At 41.0% G+C, this 21,910-nt stretch overlaps 1 protein-coding gene across 1 annotated transcript; it reads left to right on the forward strand.

The window, feature by feature from the left end:
- The first annotated feature begins 6,406 nt into the window (after positions 1-6,406).
- Positions 6,407-20,336, forward strand: LOC115814126 (NACHT, LRR and PYD domains-containing protein 12-like). Its single transcript, XM_030776852.1, has 9 exons — positions 6,407-6,546; positions 8,313-10,115; positions 10,661-10,834; positions 11,123-11,290; positions 11,451-11,624; positions 17,867-18,040; positions 18,513-18,686; positions 19,081-19,263; positions 20,159-20,336. The coding sequence occupies exons 1-9, from the start codon at positions 6,407-6,409 to the stop codon at positions 20,334-20,336; spliced, it is 3,168 nt and encodes a 1,055-aa protein (XP_030632712.1).
- The last annotated feature ends 1,574 nt before the right edge of the window (positions 20,337-21,910 follow it).

The following is a 21,910-nucleotide window of genomic DNA, read 5'->3' on the forward strand; positions in this document are numbered from 1 at the left end:
ATAAATCTAAGTTACTTATGTTTGTTAAATAAAGTACAAAACAACCAAAAACTTACAGACATTGCTTTCGAGGGTATTAAGAAAGTTCAAGACATAGGGGAAGCCTACACATGCGCACGTCTATGCTTCATGCAAATTGTTTACCACTTCCCTCTTCCACAATTCACAGCATGTCTCTTACAGCGTATCAAAATAAAAGTCAGTCATGGATTCAGTGTAATGTGTGTCTATCTGGACAGCCACTGCATGAACTATAACCAATCATCACTGGCAACATACAAACCTCCTTCACCAACTTTAAATCAGAGGGCGGAACATCTTCCACTGCAGCTTCTGCTCTCCACTTTCTTCCAGTTCTCACTGCCACTCTTGCACTGGCAACCTTTGGATCTGAAGATTCCTGGTACTGCGGCACCTCTCTCACTCTCGCATAACCTTGAGCCTCGGAATCACTGCTAAGGGAAGCAGACAGGCACTCAGTCTGGTCCATGGACAATACTGTATCCTCTTTCAGAATCATCTGCAATGTGAAGATGAGACCCATAGATGGCACTATCACAGCAAGTAGGAAAAGATCAGATTCTTGGAGAAATGCGCCATAATCAGATCTGATACAAAACTGTACTCATCAATATCTGTGTTTTTAAATCTATCCATGTATTTATTCAAGAATTAGTCAAACTCTTGGATTGTAGGCATAAAGTATAGGCATACGCACAGCTTTCTCTTTTACACAAATGAAACAGAACATACAGTGCCCTCTATTTTGATGAGAACATTCCATAAGTATGAAGAAAAACAAGTTTGTGAAACATTTTATCATGAGCTCTGCCTATGGACAAAAGATATTTAAAGTCAACTGTAGCAAAAGAAAGTGAAAGTGTCAGACTGTACCCAAAGAAGAAGCAAGACATGAAGAACAATGTAATCATCTAAACACTGGCAACAACTAAAGTAAGTACTGAAGCTTATAAAGGGTGGTTGTTAGATCAGGAGTAGGAAACCTTTTCTTGTAGAGCCATACTGTGAACAGTGCTTACCAAAAACAACTTAATTTACCTCGTAAGACCCAAGAGGCCCAATCAGGTCTGCTAGATTACTACTGGAACAAATGCTACAGGAGTGTGAATCTTGGGGAAAATTTTTGAAATCTCAACTTCAGCAGGACAGACAACGGAAAGCAGAGTTTTCAATTTTCAAGAAGAAATATTTGTTTCAGAAATTGCCGTGATTTGTAATGGCAAATTTTGTTTATGCTGTGAGAGTTGTTGCCATCGGGAGAAGGACCAATAACTAGTCTGACCAGTTTGAAAAAGCAAAACAAAACAAAACCTAGAACAGATAAGGTTACAGCAGATTATAGCCAGATCTGACTACATTCTGATGTTTTAACCTTTTGTGTTCAAAGAAAAGCAGATAAATTTAGCAAAACATGGAAAACCATTTTCGTATGGTGCTAAAATAAAATATTAAATTCTTCAGTGAGCATTGCTCTGTAATGTTGACTGAAAAATGCTCTGAACAACATGATAAGGGTCACATTCCTGATTAGGACTAGTCAAATACAACAGAGTAATTGGAACATATTTTGGGCATTTAAAAATCAACAAAGGATCGCTGCATATGATGCAAGATTTGAACTGTGGCCTATCTGAACTGCCGACATATAATGTTGTGCTACCATATGGATTTGTCAGAACAATGAGTGTAAGGGAAATTTGAAGTCTTCTGTGTGGAGAGTTGCAGAGACTACAAACTTCAGATGTGATGAATTATTTTATGCGCAGTTCTCACTGAAGTTAAGAAATGCAAAGCTTTTTATATGTTAAGACAGGCGTCTAAGGACATGTGGAGACCCCAAGATGATCTTTCAGAGAGCACAGGATAATTGATGTTTGCTCCCCAAGTGGCACAGACACTCAGTTAACCACTCCCTGAGTGGTACAAACTAAACACTTTTACTCAGGCCTTGTCTTCTACATGGTACATGCTCTCTGCTCAAGCACACAGACACATTCTTGTAGCATTTGGTAAATAAGCAAACACAGATCCTTATAATATTACTGACAATTGTCATGAGACACAGCTATAAAAAGTTACAGCTATAAAGCAAAGCGATATTTTTCCCATATGAGACAGGCAGTACACATGTACTTTCTATTTAAACCAAGCTTTGAATTGCCTATTTTTTAAAATTTCACTTTAAACATTAAAATCAACATATAAATGAAATAAATTCATGCCATTGCCAGCAACGAAATAATAACTTCAACAGGATAATAACTTCAATAACTTCAACTCGCCTTCAACAGGCTTATTAGGCTACTATATATCTCTTTCAACAAAATAAATGAATCTTAAGTGTAAACAAAATAAACAGATGTTGAATGATAAGCGAATTCTTGCATAAAGAGTTTGCATTTAACTTTGTCAGGGTGGCCCTTCATAATTAAACACTTAATCTGAAATGCCGCCATACTTCAGACTTCTGAGACGTGGGCTGTGTCCGAAATGGCATACTACATACTACTCGTATACTGATCTTGATGAAAAGGAGTAAGTAGTACGCAGTACACGAAATATAAAAATTTTGCAGTACGTGCGAAGATTTGCAGTTATACAACCAGAGCTCACTTTGCTGGCTACTGCATCCCATGATGCAACGCGATGATTTCCAGCTGCCAAAAAGTTTTAAAAAAGCATGGAAGACAGCGACAGCTTCAACACCAGCTGCAGTTCTGAATATAAATGTATCGGCTGCTTATTTTGGTGTAATAAATCTTTGTATGTCTTCTTATGGGGCTACTTTTGATAGATGTTTGTTGTAGTCGTGTGTTGCTCGGTTTTAACAGAACAAATAGCCCAACTGATAGCGAATGTGTAGTACACTACATGAAAGTTCTTATACTTGCATACTATACTGTATACAAGGGTAGGGAGTAGTGTGCAGTACACAGTGTATACTTGGCCAGTATGCAGTACCTGCACATGTTGTCCACCTGCACATGTTGTCACGTGGATTTTTTTTTAGCAAACACGCCAGCTGGCCCTGCTAGAATATAAAAATAAATTTATGATTGCCCTTATTTATAATTCGTCACTGAAATGTTATCCCTGTGCATTTTTGGAAGCTTCTATCTCTTTTATCCTGTTATTGAAATGCACAGCTACTGACCAAAAAAAAAAAAAGAAAAATTATTATTATCATTATTATTATTACTATATATATATATATATATATATATATATATATATATATATATATATATATACACATATAAAAAACGATTGCTCGACTTAGAGAATCTCAGTCAACTAACGGGTCTCCAACAGATGATTCAGCTCGTCGACTTTCGGGGGGCAGCACTATCTTGATCAATACAGAGAAATATAAAACCTGTGAACTACACAATGTAGATTGACTTCTCCCTACAGTTTTTAACACCAAGCACGACAGAAAATTAACAGAATTAACAGAATCTAATCAGATATAGTAAGCAAATCACAGAGAGGAAATAACTGATCAGACACCAGCAATAAACATTGTGAGTATTTCATAGAAGGAGTTTTTCTTCCTTTTTAAGCTTTTTTGCAACCAACCAATGGATCTATTGAATACTGATAACAAATATGACAAGTACTCAGCATGCAGTGCTGCGGCAAACAATATTTGCCCTCTCTCCAGTTATCAACATGATTTTTTTTTCTTTTCTCTCTTCCCTTCTTTTTTTTCTTGTGGCAAATTTCTGGAAATGAATTTGATTAGATTTTTCTTGTTCTATTGGTATGTAGCACAAATCTCAATAAAAACATGACAATAAAATTTATCATTTGTTTACTCTGCAAGTCAATCAAACATGCAAGACTAAACTGGCCCTCATTAGAGTAATGTTATGTGTCTCTCTCAGTTTACCTTGGGTTAGTGTGTGTGATTCCAGACAAAACTCAGTTTTTCTGGATGACATGGTGCAAACAAAACAGTGTGTTCAGAGTGAGAACATCATACAAGCAGTTAAATATGATGGTGGAAATGTCATTGACAAAAAGGACTTCATCAGAATGCAGTCATGAACGTGACATGTTGAAATGACCCAAAGTTCACACATAAAAGTCATTAGAATTCTGTGGCACTGGGGAAACAAAAGGTTCAGGATGAAAAACCCACAAAATCTGCTGAATAAAGGTATTACAGATGACTAGACCATTATCCCCCACAGTACTGTGATAGACTTGTTAATAGCTAAAGCAAAGTTTGGGTCACTGTCATTGCTGCTAAAGGTGATATAAACTCTAGGTCAGGTTTAGTGGGCAATTACCTTTATACATGAGGGCACTGAATATTATTTTTCTTAGATTCCCTGTATCAGCGGAGGAATATGGACTTAAGAACTTAACATGTAAAAACATTTTCAGGTTGTTTTCTCTTAAGGATATATAAAACCCGCTGTGCGCTTTCAGACCAATGAATTATAAAGAAAACAAGTTAAAATGCAGAAATGTACTTAACTCTACCCACACAACATATTTTAGATGCCGTAAACAGAAAGATAAACTAAAGCAGTGGAATGTTTTTGGAGACTGAAAGCCAGTCTGAAAAAATAATACAGTCAACTTCAGCTTTCAAGGTGCATGAAAAGTCACTTGAAAAGTACAATGTCATTGGCCTTTCAGGTACACTTGAAAGAGAAGACAGTATTTCTGTTTTGTGCTTTAAAATTACATGAAGATTTGGCAAATAGGTATTAGCAAAAAAAGTTGTGGGGCAAGATGGCAGTCTAGAGAAATTTACTGTAGTGTAGTGTAATATGTATAAATCAGTCATTAGAATATCTGTGTGTCTGTGTTTTGTGAAGCTATTTATTCATGCCCCTGAATTGGCTTGATATTTGTGTAGAGATGTGGTATCAGAAAATGTGGTATTGTAACATAATGCAGAGTCAATCAGACTTTAAGAGCGTGCACATGTAAACACACATATGCACAAAGAATACACACTCTCAATCTGTGCTGCAGTCCTAAATGTAACACTGTCTTAATAAAAACATGATAATTAAAGAAAAGACAATTTTGTTTACTTACATAACATGGAGAATAGGCCCCACCTACATCCAGGTTTGGCTTAAGATCAGATTGACAACCAGAGAAAATGAAAGTATGCAAATCTTTTTCAGAGACAGAAGCCAACTCAGAGAGAGGAATACAATCTATCAGACATGAACTTCAAACTTGGTAAGTTACTGCAGTATATGATTCAAACCTAGAAGTAGAAAATTCTTCTCATTTACAGTCTCAGTGCATGCAGGCGTTTAGTCCAGCACTAAACAAACACACTTCATTCAGTTAATCAAGGTGCTGAAGATTCGCTGTTTATAGAATCAGTTGTTCAGTATCAGTGCTGGTACAAAAGCATGTTTTAGTGTATATGTATTTAAGGAGAGGGTTAATTTATTTCTTTTTGAGTTATCGAAAAAGAGAACCTGTTTGTGAGCAGCTGTTGGTTCCGTAACTTCCAGGCTGTCTGATATGTCCATTTTATTACAGGTAAAACTTGTCTAACCTGTTCCTGGTGGGTGTGTTGTTTGGCCTCAGTGGAATGTTTTGGCAGTTTAGTATGACACTTCAAACCACAGAAAATGAAGTTTGCAGAATGTAATCAGAGGCTGATTTATGCAGTTTTCACATTTGGTCAACATGGGTCCAGCTATGTGTTGTGAGGGCCATATACTGAATTAAAAAATCAGGACATCATACCAAAGATCAAGCATGGCAGTAGTAGAGTTATGGTTTGAGGACACTTCGTCCATTACGTGATTAATTTTGGATATAAGATAAATCTATTTGCATTATTTATTGCAACATACGTTTATTTATTATTTTCACCATATTTTTCCTCTATAAGAAAATGGTCTGGAAAGATTTTGTGAAAAGACTTCACTTGAAATAAGGTGTATGTCAGTCAATCATAATGACAGACATAATACGTGAAACAACAGAACAAGCACTAAAACTGCTTTTGTCTTTCAACACTTTGTCATTGTAATATTTATGTCCCTGTTTCCATGTTCACTGTGTGCATTTAATTTTATACTTTGGGGTTACAGGTTTGTTTATTAGGATATAAAGATTCTCTGGACTCTGAGACAAGTATTCTGAAATGATGAAATCTGCTTCTGAAACCATTAAAACTGACTGCAAATAGTAAGTGTCCCTGGAGAATGTGAGGGTGAGGATGAATCCCACAAGGGAGATGGACAACAATCATCAGTCAAGATCAGTTGTGTAAGTTAGCGTGCGTGTGTATCCAGGCATGTACTGCATGTGTAGTGTTAAATAATTACACGATATGTCTAACTATGTATGGAAGTTCTTAACATGACTAATGACTAATAATAAAATGTGTGACTAAATGAGTGACTGGCTGTATTACAGCCCAACATGTGAAGAAAGATCAGACTCACCTGAACCAAGCTGTGTGTCCAGGAGAAGTGACAGGTCCATGGAAAACCCAGTACGGTTCAAAGAGGAAAACTTTCCAGCTGAGCACAGGTACGGTTTCATAATTTTATTTTAAGTGTGAAGTGTGTTTGTTTATATTCAATGTAAAATTACTGGAGAATGTTAAGGCCTAACATAGAAACGAGTAGAGAAGCCTGTGGCCTAACATGCGATGAAGAGATTAGTATGGAGAAGAGCTCTCTGAGTGAGAAATAATTTACAATAAATTGTAAACTGTAACAGTTTCTCATAATTAACAGTACGCCATGTTTTAAGCACGGGAGTTTTTATTTTATCTACCGCTCTTCACACACCTGATGATGATTTAAACAATACTAATGTCAATCACTGGATTTGTATGACTGGCAAATTCAGTAAGATGCACTTTTTCAGGCTGCACAGCTCAGATGATATTGTGTTAATATGTTCACAAATAAACATAATTACAACAGCTGAGTTCCACTGAGCAATTGCAGTAGTTGCTAAAGTGGTTTTTGAATCACCCCAATATGTTTTATTGTGAATTGAAAGAGTTTTACAAGAACACTGAACAAATGCGTGAAAATAGCTGTAGTATCAGGGTAAACAGGGTGACATAATGCATTTTGTGAGGGCATTTTATTTATTTAGTTATTTATCTATCTATTTATTTATTTCTTTACTTACTTACTTCTGTACTTACTCACTTACTTATTAATTTACTTATCTGCTACATAAGATGCACACACAGTCTTGTACGGAGGATTTGTAGTACAGCCTCAGCACCGTTGATTGTGATCATAGACGTTCAGTTACTGATCTTTTATTAAGGGCTATGGTTTTGTGTTCCATTTCCAAAATCGTTACATCAAAAGTCACGCTGTGAATGGGTTCATAAATATTTCTTGTCCAATGGAGCTCAATCAGTGAGTGTTTGTTAGCAAGGTAGAACCACAATTGAAATATTACATCAGAACATCACAGTTATTTGTTTGTCATTATGTTTGCAGTATAAATACTGTGGAATTAAATCCCTTCAGAATTGTTCTGTTAAAGCTCAAACCATCAATGTATGAATGTAGAAAATAAAACAACGTTGTGCCTTTACATGTATTAACTTGTCTCATATCTTTAGAACAAACTGAGTTGACTTATTAACGATTTGACGATTAAATACCAACAGTGTCCATCAAGTGAGATCAGACAGTGAGTACAGGAATATGAACAGAATTACAGAACAGACAATCAACACCACAGAAGGAGAATCTTCTACAGACAGAGGGTAAGACCACACTATGACCACTCTTATTGCAAGATAGTGATAATAAAATAAGATGTTTTAATTGTTTTAGTTAATGGTTCTCCCTCACTTAATTCAGCCCCTTTTTAAGTAAATAAAATAAAGAGAAAAACTAATGTTTTATTACACAAAGAGATCATATTTAACTTCCGTGGAGGAACAAAGAACACACTGTACATACCCTAAATTTACAAACCACGTGAAAGGAAGATAGTGAAAGAGATAAATAGCATTTTATACTGAACGGTACCTTCAGCTAATACCTCCAAACTTAAATTCACAGAAGGACAACCATACAGACTCACCTGCAATGACATAACCATACTGACACAAAATTTTCCACAAACAGATTGGTCAGCAAGATGCTCACGTGTTTGAACAAATATAAAATGAACAAATATTTCACTTCAGACACCTAATGTTATGAATTATAAATCAGATAAAACTTTTGTATGATAACTTTTATTTTGTGTTTCAGTGTATATTTATTTTGTTCATTGAGTATTTGTGGAATACTATGGATGTAATATTTTCATAGATACAAAACTGCCTTTCCTGATGATGTCATTAAGAAGCACAAATCAGAACTGAAAAAGAAGTTGGAGTGTGTTGGGTTTCCTGAAGCTTTAGGAAAGCAGAGAAACCCTATACCTCTCAATGAGATCTACACAGAGCTCTACATTGTGCCAGGTGGATCTGACGTCAACAATGAACATGAGATCATACAGATTGAGACAGCATCCAGGAGAGTTGCAATAGATGACATGTCAGTCAAATGCAACGACATATTTAAACCCTTACCTGGACAAGACGAACCCTTCAGAACTGTGCTGACAACGGGTGTCGCTGGCATTGGAAAAACAGTCTCTGTGCAGAAATTCGTTCTAGACTGGGCTGAAGGGAAAGCCAATCAGGATATCCACTACATATTTCCACTTCCTTTCAGAGAGCTGAATTTGAAGAAGGATAAAAAACACAGTCTAATAGATCTCCTCAGTGGCTTTTTCAAGGAAGTGAAAGAATTTGATCTCTCTACCAATAAGCACAAAATTCTTTTCATCTTGGATGGCTTAGATGAATGCCGATTCCATCTAGACTTCCAGAAAAATAGGAAGCTAGGTGATGTAACAAAAGTAACAGAGCCAACAACAGTGGATGTGCTGCTGACAAGCCTCATTAATGGGAACCTGCTTCCCTCTGCTCTAATCTGGATAACCTCCCGACCAGCAGCAGCCAATCAAATCCCTCCTGGATCTATTGACCAAATTACTGAAATACGAGGTTTTAATGACCAACAGAAGGAAGAATATTTCAGGAAGAGAATTTCTAATAAGAACCTGGCTAACAGAATCATCTCACATATGAAATCTGTAAAGAGTCTGTACATCATGTGTCACATACCAGTATTCTGCTGGATTTCAGCCACTGTTCTAGAGAGAATGCAAATCAAAAATGGACAAATTCCCAAGACTCTGACTCAAATGTACACGCACTTTCTGATTATTCAAATGAGCATGAAACAGGAGAAATACAACGAGAAAAAAGAGACAAATAAAAAAATGATTTTCAAACTCGGACGGCTGGCTTTTCAGCAACTGATGAGAGGCAATCTGATCTTCTATGAGGAAGATCTGAGAAGATGTGGCATTGATGTGAGAGAAGCATCAGTGTACTCAGGAGTGTGCACCCAAATCTTTAGAGAGGAGTCAGGGCTATACCAGGGGAGGGTGTACTGTTTTGTACATCTCAGCATTCAAGAGCATCTTGCAGCTCTATATGTTTATTTGTCATTTATCACCAAGAACAAGAATGTACTTAACAAAGATGTATCCTCTAAACTTGTAGCCATGATGAAACACTGTACCATTTCACACTTGCTCAAGACAGCAGTGGATAAGGCCTTGCAAAGTAAGAACGGACACTTAGACCTGTTCCTCCGCTTCCTTCTGAGTCTCTCACGGAGGTATAATCAGGCTCTTCTACTGCATCTTTCGACACATATAGGAACCAGTTCACAGAGCCATGCAGAGATAATTCAGTACATCAAGGTGAAGATCAGAGAGAATCCATCTCCAAAGAAAGCTATCAATTTGCTCTATTGTCTGAATGAACTAAATGAGCATTCACTTGTGGAGGATGTCTACAAATACTTGTACTCAAAAAAACGGAGTGCTTCAAACTTCCCAACTTCTCAGTGGTCTGCTCTCATCCGTATGCTACCTGCCTCAAAAGAGGAACTGGATGTATTTGACCTGCAAAAGTACGGAGAGAGGTTACCAGTCAAAGCAGAAGATATATTCATGTTGCTACCGCCAGTTGTCAGAGCCTCAAGGAGGGCAGAGTAAGTAAAACTGTTGTAAGATGACTGCCTCTTTTCACTAAATTAGTTCTTTGGTCATATAATTGGCACTGGTGTTTATCTGAGTAACTTAAAAATATCAAGCATTTAATATTTCAATACACATTTAAATTTTGAATGTGAAGAGATAAGTGTTTTTTAAATCCAAACCGTACCACTGTGTGATGTCAAGTTCCTTTAACACTGAAAACCACTGAAGTCACCACAACCACAAAATTAGATCCAAATGAAATTTTAGCAATGTATAAGTATTACTGAAGCAAAGATTGTGAGAAAATTTTGGGGTGTCCAAAATGTGGTGTAAAGAGAAGACAGAAGACCTGTCTGTGATCACAATCACTGTCATCACCGTAATTATGCCAGGCTTGAGCCCAACCAAAAACTGGTGTTTTTATTTTTTTTTTTTTAAAGAGGATTAGTTGTATATTTCAGCTTGACATCTGTCACGGGACTGGTATTTTGTGGTCCTGTGTTATGTAGCAAGAATTTGAGATGTTCATTTAGCTCAATCATGCTTTTCATTCCAGTCTGAGGAACAGCAATTTTACAGAGAAAAGCTGTGAAGTTCTGGCTTCAGTTGTCATCTCAAACTCCCCTATTCTGAGAGAGCTGGACCTAAGTTATAATAAACTGCAGGATTCAGGAGTGAAGTTGCTCTCTGCTGGACTGAAGTGTCCTCACAGTAAACTGGAGGTACTGAGGTAAAAACATCTCTCTGAGTATCACACATGACCTGGTCTTTACTACTGTGCCTTTTCTTGTGGTGAGTTATATCCTGTGTGTACAGTGGTGGTTTTAGTCTGTAATGGTGCCCTGGGTGAGCAATAGAAAATTGATCGCGCTAATGTCACCATTCCGAATATTTTTTGGGGCATGGGCGCATCGTGCCACCCCCGGCAAGATGCTGCCAATGCCTAAATCCGCCCCTGTGTGTGTGTGTGTGAGTGGATGAGATTGTATTGTATTGAGATGCACCATTGTGTTCATAGGATGAGGCTTTGTAACATCACAGACAAAAGCTGTGCAGCTCTGGCCTCAGCTCTCAGCTCCTCCAGTCTGAGAGAACTAGACCTGTCTTACAATGACCTGCTGAATTCAGGAGTAAAGCAGCTCTCTTCTGGATTAGAGAACCCCCACTGTAAACTGGAGATACTGAGGTAAATTCATCTTTCTGAGAGTCACACAGTAATCATTCATCTTCTATGACAAGGAAGTGAAAAATACTTACAAAGATAAAAAAAACTGTATCTGAGTGTTTTTTTTATGGTTACAGAGCTGTAAGTTGTTAACTGAGATGTATCTTTGCTTTTCTATTAGACTAACAAAGTGTAGCCTGACAGAAAACAGCTGTGCAGCTCTAGCATTGGCTCTCAGCTTAGACTCCTCCAGTCTGACAGAGCTGGACCTGAGTATCAATCAACTGAAAGATTCAGGGGTGAAGCTGCTCTTAGCTGGACTGGATAACCCTCAGTGTAAACTTAAGGTGCTGAGGTAAGATTATCTTTCTATGAATCATCCATGACCTCATCCTAATCACTGTTTGTTATTTAAAGCAGAGCATATTGCTGATTCAAAAACTGCTTGTCAGGGAAAACAGGGGACTCAGTTGCAGACTCACTGATGAATAAATAAAATGTTTATTGTGCCAGGCAGAAGTCTTTCAATACACTAGGCAGAAAGCGGAATCCAAAAAACAAGCAGAGGTCGTACCACAGAGCAGTCAGAGGGAGGCAAACAATCCAAAACGGCAGGCAAAGGCAAAATCCAGAGACAGGCAAATGTTCAAAAGCAGATACAGGGCAGGGCAAGGCAGGCAGGCAGGCAGAAGAGGCAAAATCCAACAGGCAAAAAGTCAAAAAAACAGGCAGAGGTCAAGAACAGAAGACAATCAGGATAACAAAAGGCTAGGACGACACACTGTGGAAGGCGGTACGAACTGACAAACAAAGGGTAGAACAGGCAGGGTTTAAATAGACAGACTAATTACTACTTCAACGAGACACAGGTGAGCACAATAAGTGAGGGGCGGGGCCAGGGCACATGGAAGACCAAAATAAACAAAAGCACATGACAAAACCAAAAACAAATGACAGCTGTCACCAGACCAGACCAGCAGCGGCACAATAGAGAGCAGGTCACGCAGGAACCCTGACAGTACCCCCCCTCCTACGGGCGCCTCCTGGCGTCCCAACTGGTGGTGTGGGATGGAGACGGTGGAACTCCTGGATGAGTGTGGGGTCAAGGATGTCCCGAGCTGGGACCCAACACCTCTCTTCAGGACCATAGCCCTCCCAGTCCACGAGGTATTGAAGTCCGCGGCCCCGGCGCCGCACATCCAATAAACGGCGCACCGTGAAGGCCTCTGAGCCATCAATGAGGCGGGGGGGAGGAGGGGGCTTGGGGACAGGGCAGAGGGGGCTGCGGATGAAGGGCTTAACTTGTGAGACATGAAATGTGGGGTGGATACGACGGAGAGTGGAGGGCAGTCTCAGCCTCACAGCGACAGGACTGATCACCTTGGCGATGGGGAAGGGACCAATGAAACGAGGGGCCAACTTGCGGGAATCCACCCTCAGGGGAATGTCGCGGGCGGAAAGCCACACGCGCTGACCTTGCCGATAGCGTGGAGCCGTGCTGCGATGACGATCAGCATGTAGTTTTATCCTGGCTGTGGAACGAAGCAGGGCCCTCCGAGCGCGCCTCCAGGTCCGTAGACATCTCCGGATGAATGCTTGTGCTGAAGGGACTCCGACCTCCTCCTCCTGGGCAGGGAACAGAGGGGGCTGATAGCCCAGGCAACACTGAAAAGGGGACAGACCAGAGGAGGAAGAGGGTAGGGAGTTAATAGCATATTCAACCCAGGGAAGTTGTTGGCTCCAGGAAGAGGGTTCTTGGGAGGACAGGCAGCGGAGCATCACTTCCAGTTGTTGGTTGGCCCGTTCAGTCTGGCCATTAGTCTGTGGGTGAAAACCAGAGGAGAGATTGACCTTTGCTCCAAGCAACTTACAAAAAGCCTTCCAGAAGTGAGAGGTGAACTGTGGTCCTCTGTCCGACACTACTTCCGTGGGTAAACCATGAAGCCTGAAAACATGATGAATGAGGAGGAGGGCAGTCTCCTTAGCAGAGGGTAGCTTGGGAAGAGGGACCAGATGCACAGATTTAGAAAAACGGTCCACGATAGTTAATATGGTGGTGTTACCATTAGATTGAGGCAATCCAGTCACAAAGTCCAGTGCTATGTGGGACCAGGGTCTCTTGGGAACTGTCAGAGGCTGTAGTAGGCCTGAAGGGGGTCGGTTGGAGGACTTGTTTTGGGCGCAGACTGGGCAGGCTGAGACAAAGCTATGAACATCGTCCCTCATGGAAGGCCACCAGAACATCCGACTGATGAAGGCAGCCGTACGTCGGATCCCAGGATGACAGGAAAGTCTTGATGAGTGTCCCCACTGGAGAACCTGGGAGCGGACAGATTGAGGAACATACGAAAGGTTAGGAGGACAAGAGCTGGGTCCAGACTCACCTTGCTGTGCAGATCGGACCACCGACTCGATATCCCATCGAGCAGCTGCGACCAGACATCGCTTGGGGAGAATTGTTGTGACCTCCGGGGTGTCCTCAGATGCCTGAAACTGACGAGAGAGGGCATCTGGTTTGCTGTTCTTGGAACCAGGGCGATAAGACAGGGTAAAGTTAAACCGAGCAAAAAAGAGAGACCAGCGGGCCTGACGGGAATTGAGACGTCTTGCAGACCTGATATATTCAAGGTTCTTATGATCAGTCCAAACCAAGAAAGGAGAACTTGCCCCCTCGAGCCAGTGCCTCCATTCCTCCAGAGCCAGTTTGACAGCCAGTAACTCCCGGTCTCCGATGTCATAATTACTCTCCGTGGGGGTTAATCTGTGGGAGTAGAAGGCACAGGGGTGTAGCTTACCATCCACAGCAGAAAACTGAGACAAAACGGCACCCACTCCCACGTCAGATGCGTCAGTCTCAACAATGAATTGGCGGGCAGGATCAGGCTGGATGAGGATGGGAGCCGAGGTGAACCGCCTCTTCAACTCAGAGAATGCCCTCTCGGCAGTTGGGCTCCAACAAAATCTCAGTTTGGATGAAGTCAGGGAGGTGAGGGGGGCTGCCAGGGTACTGAAATTGCGAATGAAGCGGCGATAAAAATTGGCAAACCCTAAGAACCGTTGCAAGTCGCGACGGGAAGTGGGCTGGGGCCAATTCTCTACCGCCCTTATCTTTTGCTGATCCATTTGAATCCCTCCTGCCGTGATCACATAGCCCAGGAACGAGATGGTGCTCTTGTGGAATTCGCACTTCTCCGCCTTCACAAATAACTGATTCTCCAAGAGACGCTGGAGCACCCGTCGGACATGTTGGATGTGTTCAGGGAGTGATCTGGAAAATATTAAGATGTCATCCAGGTAGACAAAGACAAACAGATTTAGCATATCTCTAAGGATGTCATTAACAAAGGATTGGAAGACGGCAGGGGCATTAGTGAGACCAAATGGCATAACCAAATACTCATAGTGGCCTGATGGTGTATTGAAGGCAGTCTTCCACTCATCTCCCTCCCTTATGCGGACTAAATGGTAGGCGTTACGGAGATCAAGCTTGGAGAAGACTGTGGCACCTTGCAGCAGCTCAAGAGCGGATGACATCAGGGGTAGCGGGTAGCGGTTCTTCACAGTGATATCATTGAGGCCTCTGTAATCAATGCAGGGACGGAGAGACCCATCCTTCTTGCCGACAAAGAAGAACCCCGCCCCAGCTGGGGAAGAAGAGGGGCGAATTATGCCAGCTGCTAGGGAGTCCTGTATGTACCTGTTCATGGCTTCCGTCTCTGGTGGCGACAGGGAGTACAAGCGGCCTCTGGGTGGTGAAGTCCCTGGAAGGAGCTCTATGACGCAATCATATGGACGGTGAGGCGGCAGAGAAGTGGCTCGTGCTTTGCTAAATACCATGCTGAGATCCCGATATTCAGGGGGAACTGAGGACAGGTCAGGGTGCTCCTCTGGAGACGAGGGAACCGGGGTTGAAGGAGCCTGAGCAGCACGGAGGCAGTGATTCGAACAGAAGGAGCTCCATTCTAAAACCTTATTGTGGGACCAGTCAATGTGGGGATTGTGCTGAGCTAGCCAGGGATGGCCTAAAACAACAGATGCCTGGGGTGAATCAATCAAATGAAATACAATGTTCTCCCAGTGATTGCCAGAGATGAGAAGCCTCACCGGAGCTGTTGTGTGAGTGATCCGAGCAAGCCTTACTCCCGTTAGTGCGTTGGCCTCCACAGGGAACTGTAGCGGAGTGGAAGGGATGCCAAGTTGGGCGGCCAGACCTGCATTCATAAAGTTCCCCTCTGCCCCAGAGTCGATGAGTACTGAAATAATGTGTCTATGGCCGTCAGTGACAAGGTAAGCTGGTAAGAGAGTACGTGTGGTAGAGGGCCGGGAAAGCGGAGTATTGCTCACCTGTAGTCCCGTGTTCAAAGGTGAGCGTTTAGCTTTTACTGGACAGGTGGACACAAAGTGGCCGGGCCGGCCACAGTACAAGCAGGAATTGGTGCTGATCCTCCTTTGTCTCTCTGAGACGGACAGACGGGCATGGTCGACCTGCATGGGTTCTGGGGTGACAGTCGATGGTGACGGATGACTTGGCGAAGACGACCCTGATTCAGGCTGGCGAGTGAACATATGAAACCTGGAGGGACCCCGTGCTCCTTCAGTAATCCACTCCTGACGACGTTGCTTCATGCGGTTGTCGATTCGTATGGCCAAATCTATCAGATGCTGAAAGCCAGTTGGTAGCTCACAGGTGGCTAGCTCGTCCTTAATGGCCTCGGACAAACCGTTCAGAAAGGCATCATATTGGGCCTCTGTATTCCAGTCGGTCGTGGTGGCAAGAGTGCGGAACTGGATAGCATAATCTGAAACTGAGCGGACTCCCTGCCGGATTCCCAGCAATTCTCTGGCGGCCTCTCTCCCATGCTGGGAACGATCAAAGACCCTCCTCATCTCATCACAAAATGCCTGGTAGCTGTCACAGAATGGAGCCCGAGTCTCCCACACTGCCGTTCCCCACTCTCTTGCTCGACCAGACAGCAAAGTGATGACATATGCAATACGGGCTCGATCAGTGGGGAAGGTGGTGGGCTGGAGCTCGAAAACCAGAGAGCACTGAGAGAGGAAGGACCTGCAGGTTCCTGGTTCGCCGTTGTATGACTCAGGTGGTGGCAGACGGGGCTCTCGGGCCAGCTGAGCTGGAGGGGTTTGCTGGGGGGCGGATGACGTTACTGGTGGTGAATGGCTAGGTTTCAGTGCCAGCTGGATCTGTTGTAACTGGGAAGTGATACTGGTCAGGGAGGCAGAGAAGGCCTCCATTGTCTGGTTAACGTTGGCAAAATGGCCCTCATGTCTTCCCAACATAGCACCCTGTCGAGAGAGAGCCTCTCGAAGCTGGCTGGAGTCTGCTGAGTCCATTATGGTCAGTTCGTGTTGTCAGGGAAAACAGGGGACTCAGTTGCAGACTCACTGATGAATAAATAAAATGTTTATTGTGCCAGGCAGAAGTCTTTCAATACACTAGGCAGAAAGCGGAATCCAAAAAACAAGCAGAGGTCGTACCACAGAGCAGTCAGAGGGAGGCAAACAATCCAAAACGGCAGGCAAAGGCAAAATCCAGAGACAGGCAAATGTTCAAAAGCAGATACAGGGCAGGGCAAGGCAGGCAGGCAGGCAGAAGAGGCAAAATCCAACAGGCAAAAAGTCAAAAAAACAGGCAGAGGTCAAGAACAGAAGACAATCAGGATAACAAAAGGCTAGGACGACACACTGTGGAAGGCGGTACGAACTGACAAACAAAGGGTAGAACAGGCAGGGTTTAAATAGACAGACTAATTACTACTTCAACGAGACACAGGTGAGCACAATAAGTGAGGGGCGGGGCCAGGGCACATGGAAGACCAAAATAAACAAAAGCACATGACAAAACCAAAAACAAATGACAGCTGTCACCAGACCTGACCAGCAGGGGCACAATAGAGAGCAGGTCACGCAGGAACCCTGACACTGCTCCACATTATCTCCTTTTCAAGATTTTTTTTTTCGTCCGTGCTTGTTCGGTGGCTTGGCTTTTATGTCATTTGTTGCTTACAAAGGAGTCGTGCCCTTATATTGGAATAACTTTTGCCTAAATACAGCGGGTTTGCGATATACTGTACTTATAGATGAATACACTGGGATGTAGGAAGGAAAATGATAGGGATCTAGATCAGGCATGTTGGAACACGTATCCAAGAAACCCTTAACCTATATTGGCTAAACATTCCTTTACGTTTGGGATAAAGGTCAAGCCAATTGGTAATAGTAATGCAGTAGTTTAAATGGCTGCTGTGTATTCTGCAATGCACATATAACATTTACAATTAATTGGCTGACAAGTAATAAAAAGTGAAGCATTAATCTGAGTGTTTTGAAAATCATGAGCAACAATGTTTAAAAATCAAATCCAAGATATCGTTGATAGATGTTACTAGATGTTGCTCAGCTGATAAATATATTAAAGAGAATCACATGAAACAGATCTTTTATAAAGACTTTTTTGCTCCTCTTTGTCATGGATATTTGTGTGTGTGTGTGTGTGTGTGTGTGTGTGTGTGTGTGTGTGTGTGTGTTCTGTGACTGGAAGATACAGAATACATAATGTAAGAACTGATTTTCTTCCAGGTTGAGCAGCTGTGACCTGACAGAGGACAGTTGTGAATCTCTGGCCCTAGCCCTCAGCTCAAATGCCTCTAATCTGAGAGAGCTCAATTTGAGTGACAATAAACTGCAAGATTCAGGAGTGCAGCTGCTCTTAGCTGAAGTTAAGAATCCTCATTGTAAACTGGAGATACTGAGGTAAGACCATGTCTCTGTGAACCACACATAAACTCCTTTTCACTAAGTATTCTCTAAAACTGAGTAATGTTAGATTATGTAAATGTAAACCTGTAAGTAACAGATTTTTATATTTGACATATGACATTAGAAGATTTTTCCACTGGCATTGGCACAATATAATAATAACTATAAGGCCGCCATTCACAAAATATTGTAAATATGCTATTTGAAGAAAAAGACTGAGATAAAAAGCGTGTGGTTCATCGTTATGACTGTCTTTTCCCCATTTGAGAGATATTTGTTGTTTCTGGTTAATCTTCAGGTATTTATAGCATTGCTATGTAGGTCTGCATAAGAACACATATGGGCTGTGCTAATAAAATAAATGACTAAATATTGAAATCTATGGTATTCTGCGTCCCACAAATTATTTTGAGTTTTTGTATAGATACAGCTGAAATATTCTGGTGAATTTTTAATCTTATTACAGTTTGAGTAACTGTGATCTGACAATGGAAAGCTGTGCAATTCTGGCCTCAGCTCTGAGCTCAAACTCCTCCAGACTGAAAGAACTGGACCTGAATGACAATAATCTGCAGGATTCAGGACTTAAAAAGCTCTTGCCCGAACTGGAGATCCATCAGCATAAATTAGAAATACTGAGGTAAGATCATCTCGTTAATCACAGATGGCTTGGTCTGCAACGAGAAACAGAGTGAAGTCAGTGATTAACATAGCTGGCAGTTCTGGTGTCTTCACTGCCATTAATCCATTCAGTGGCTGATTTTCTATGAAAATGAACACCCAGTGATGTTTTGGCTGTGCAGAATGAAGCACTGTGGTTTAATTATTTTTTTGTGTGATTCACTAAGAATAAGCATGGTAAATGGTGATAGTCACAAACCGTAGTCATTTGTGTCAAGCTTAATAAAGAGAAGGAGGAAAAGTAGTTTACATCATTTTTCCATCATTAAGCTTCCCTCTGTCTCTCTCTCTCTCTCTCTCTCTCTGTTTGTGTGTGTGTATGGCCCTGTGATGTAAACCTTTTTTACTCCCAGGTTGAGTGGTTGTAATCTGACAAAGGAAAGTTGTGACGTTCTGGCCTCAGTTCTTAGAACTCAAAGGTCAAACTCGTCCAGCCTGAGAGAGCTGGACTTGAGTTACAATAAACTGCAAGACTCTGGAGTGGAGCTGCTCTCAAGTGGATTAAAAAGTCTTCACTGTAAATTGGAAACATTAAGGTGAAGGAATCTCCAACAGCCACACATGACTTAGTCTTCAGTGATGCAAACAGTCATTATGAATTTGAATGTAACAGAAAATTATGTGCATGTGATTTATGCTTGGTTTATCTGAAAAGAACTGAATGATGACTTCAGTGTTTGAATGTCTTCCAAATGGAACTTAAGAGGGTAAACTCTAAAAAATACCAGTCATGAGCCATAATAATTGTAAATTTAGTGAATTCAAAACACCAAATAACAACAGGAATGATAAGAAAGCAAAGAAATCATTTGGATAGATTGAGTCACAAGTTTATGTTTAGTGTCACATGTTTAGTGTCACTTGAATTTATTCCAAACACTGTTAGAGAGTGCAGCTATCAAAAAGTGTTCAGTTATTACAGGTGCTCCGTGTCATTAGGTTTGTCAAAAGCTGTCTGATGGAATCCCACATAATTATCACAAATGTATGATTCAGATGGTGAATTTTTATCTGTTTTAATAAAAGAATACTTGGAAGAGGCCAAAAAGTACTCTGCCACTTTTGCTATGCTGTTCAGGGATGTGAAAATGGAAAGGAATCACCATTTATCTAATCTCATTCCTTAAATGATGACAGCCAATTAAATTACAAGATAAGTTTCAGGACAAAATAAAATAAAAGACATTTAAGTTTGATTGCAGTATTCTAACCCTAAAAAAATCTAGTCCTTAATTGGCACAGAGTCGTAAATAATTTTAATATGGAAAATGCCACAGCACAAGCCAATGAACAGGTTCATTGTAGCGTTGTCTGAAGGTAGGATTCTGTGTAATCTAGCTATGTTGGGGAAGTAAGAATATTTTGTAAGATCTTGTATAAGCTGAGTATCCTCAGGTAACAGTGCAAATTGTCATTGTTGTCTCTCTGCAGGCTTAAGAGCTGTGGTGTCACTGTTGAAGGATGTGCTTATCTGGCTTCAGCTCTAGAATCAAACCCCTCACACCTGAGAGAACTGGATTTGAGTTTAAGCAGTCCAGGGGGGTCAGGCCAAAATCCTTTGTTGTCTCTACAGGAAAATCACCCATATAAACTGGAGAAACTAATGTGAGCAGAGACACACTTAAATGAGTATTTCATTGTTATCATAACTACTCCAGTAATGTTTTCAATATGAGCATGTGTCCATGATTATAGTACTGTCTACTGTCTATAGTACTGTCTAATTTCAGAAGCAATACAAACATTTTGATGTAATAACACTATAGCATGTGCTGCAACTCTTTCTATTGGTGCATACAGTATTGGACTGTATTGGACAGTATTGGATGTGCAGAGTGTGTGTATTATTCAGTACAAAAAAGAATCTCTTTACTTTTCAAACATAACTTCAATAGAACACAGGAGGCAGGAGTCTTGTACATTGTGTATATTCATCAGATTTTTTTAAATATCATGTACTCATTGTTGTGCCTATTTGCTTTATGCTTACTTGACATATTTTCTTATTCTTTGTCCTTAGATGGAGCTGGTGAACACTGACTCTCTCAGAGTTGTGTTAGACAGTGGTTAGCCGTGGCCTAAAGGTTAGAGAACCGGGGCTTGTGTTCCTGCATCTGGTGTGTGTTCCCTACTGGTGTGTTGGATGGGTTAAATGCAGAGGACAAATTTACTGCTCACTGTTCACAGTGTGTGCGATTACATTACATTGAAAGACTGCATTATGAGTTAGGATGAACTGTGGGTCAGGTACATTGGACATGGGATCATGAGACATGACACCATATCTTGTCAGTCCTTACCACTCATACCACTTTATACAGAGGCTTTATACTCCGATTTGACAGATCCCTTACTGTTTATGACATTTATGTAATATGTAGGCACAGACAATAAAACAGATAATAGATATGATGATATGATATAAGATAAAGCAGTATAATTAAGCTCACAAATGAACAAAAGAGGCTCTATTTGTAAATATCTGTACCTATTTGTAAATATCTGTACCTATTTATATTTGTATTTTGTATGAATTTGTATTTATATTGAATTTTGATAAAAAAATATTATAACTTTTACATATTGTCAAAAATAAAATGCATTTTGTACATTAAAATCATTAATTAAAAGCATCAAATGCATAAATAAACAAACATCCTGCATCATGTTTGACTTCAGAAACTCTTCAGATATGTAAGCGTATAAGTGTGCAAGCTTATGTTTAATCATAACTGTGTTTGTCAGTGTTGTTGAGTGAACTGACTGCTTCTGTCAGTACTTCCTCAGGAACTTGGTGTTTTGTCTCCCCCTGTCTGCCAGTGTTGACACTGTGTTGTAGGTCTGTTTAGTTTCGTCATGTGCTCCTGACTCCACCCCTCAGTCAATACCCCTTACCTTACACACCTGTTCCATGTTTCCTGATTGCTCTCTGCCTATTTAAGCATGCCAGTTTTTCTCCAGTGTTTGTCAGTTTGTCTCACTGTTTTCTGTGCTGAAGTGTTTTGTAATAAACCACCGTTGAAAGAGAAATTTGTCTGGATCTGCGTTTGAGTCCCTACCTGTGTCCTGACAGCTTCAGCTCTCTTTATTTAAGTCTGTGTAAACCAAGATAGTAAGTGTATACTCAGGGTAATGGTCAATTATTGAGTGAATGTCTCAGTTCATACAAAAAACTATATCAGA

This window comes from Chanos chanos, chromosome 6 (assembly GCF_902362185.1).
Source record: "Chanos chanos chromosome 6, fChaCha1.1, whole genome shotgun sequence".
NCBI classification, from domain to species: domain Eukaryota; kingdom Metazoa; phylum Chordata; class Actinopteri; order Gonorynchiformes; family Chanidae; genus Chanos; species Chanos chanos.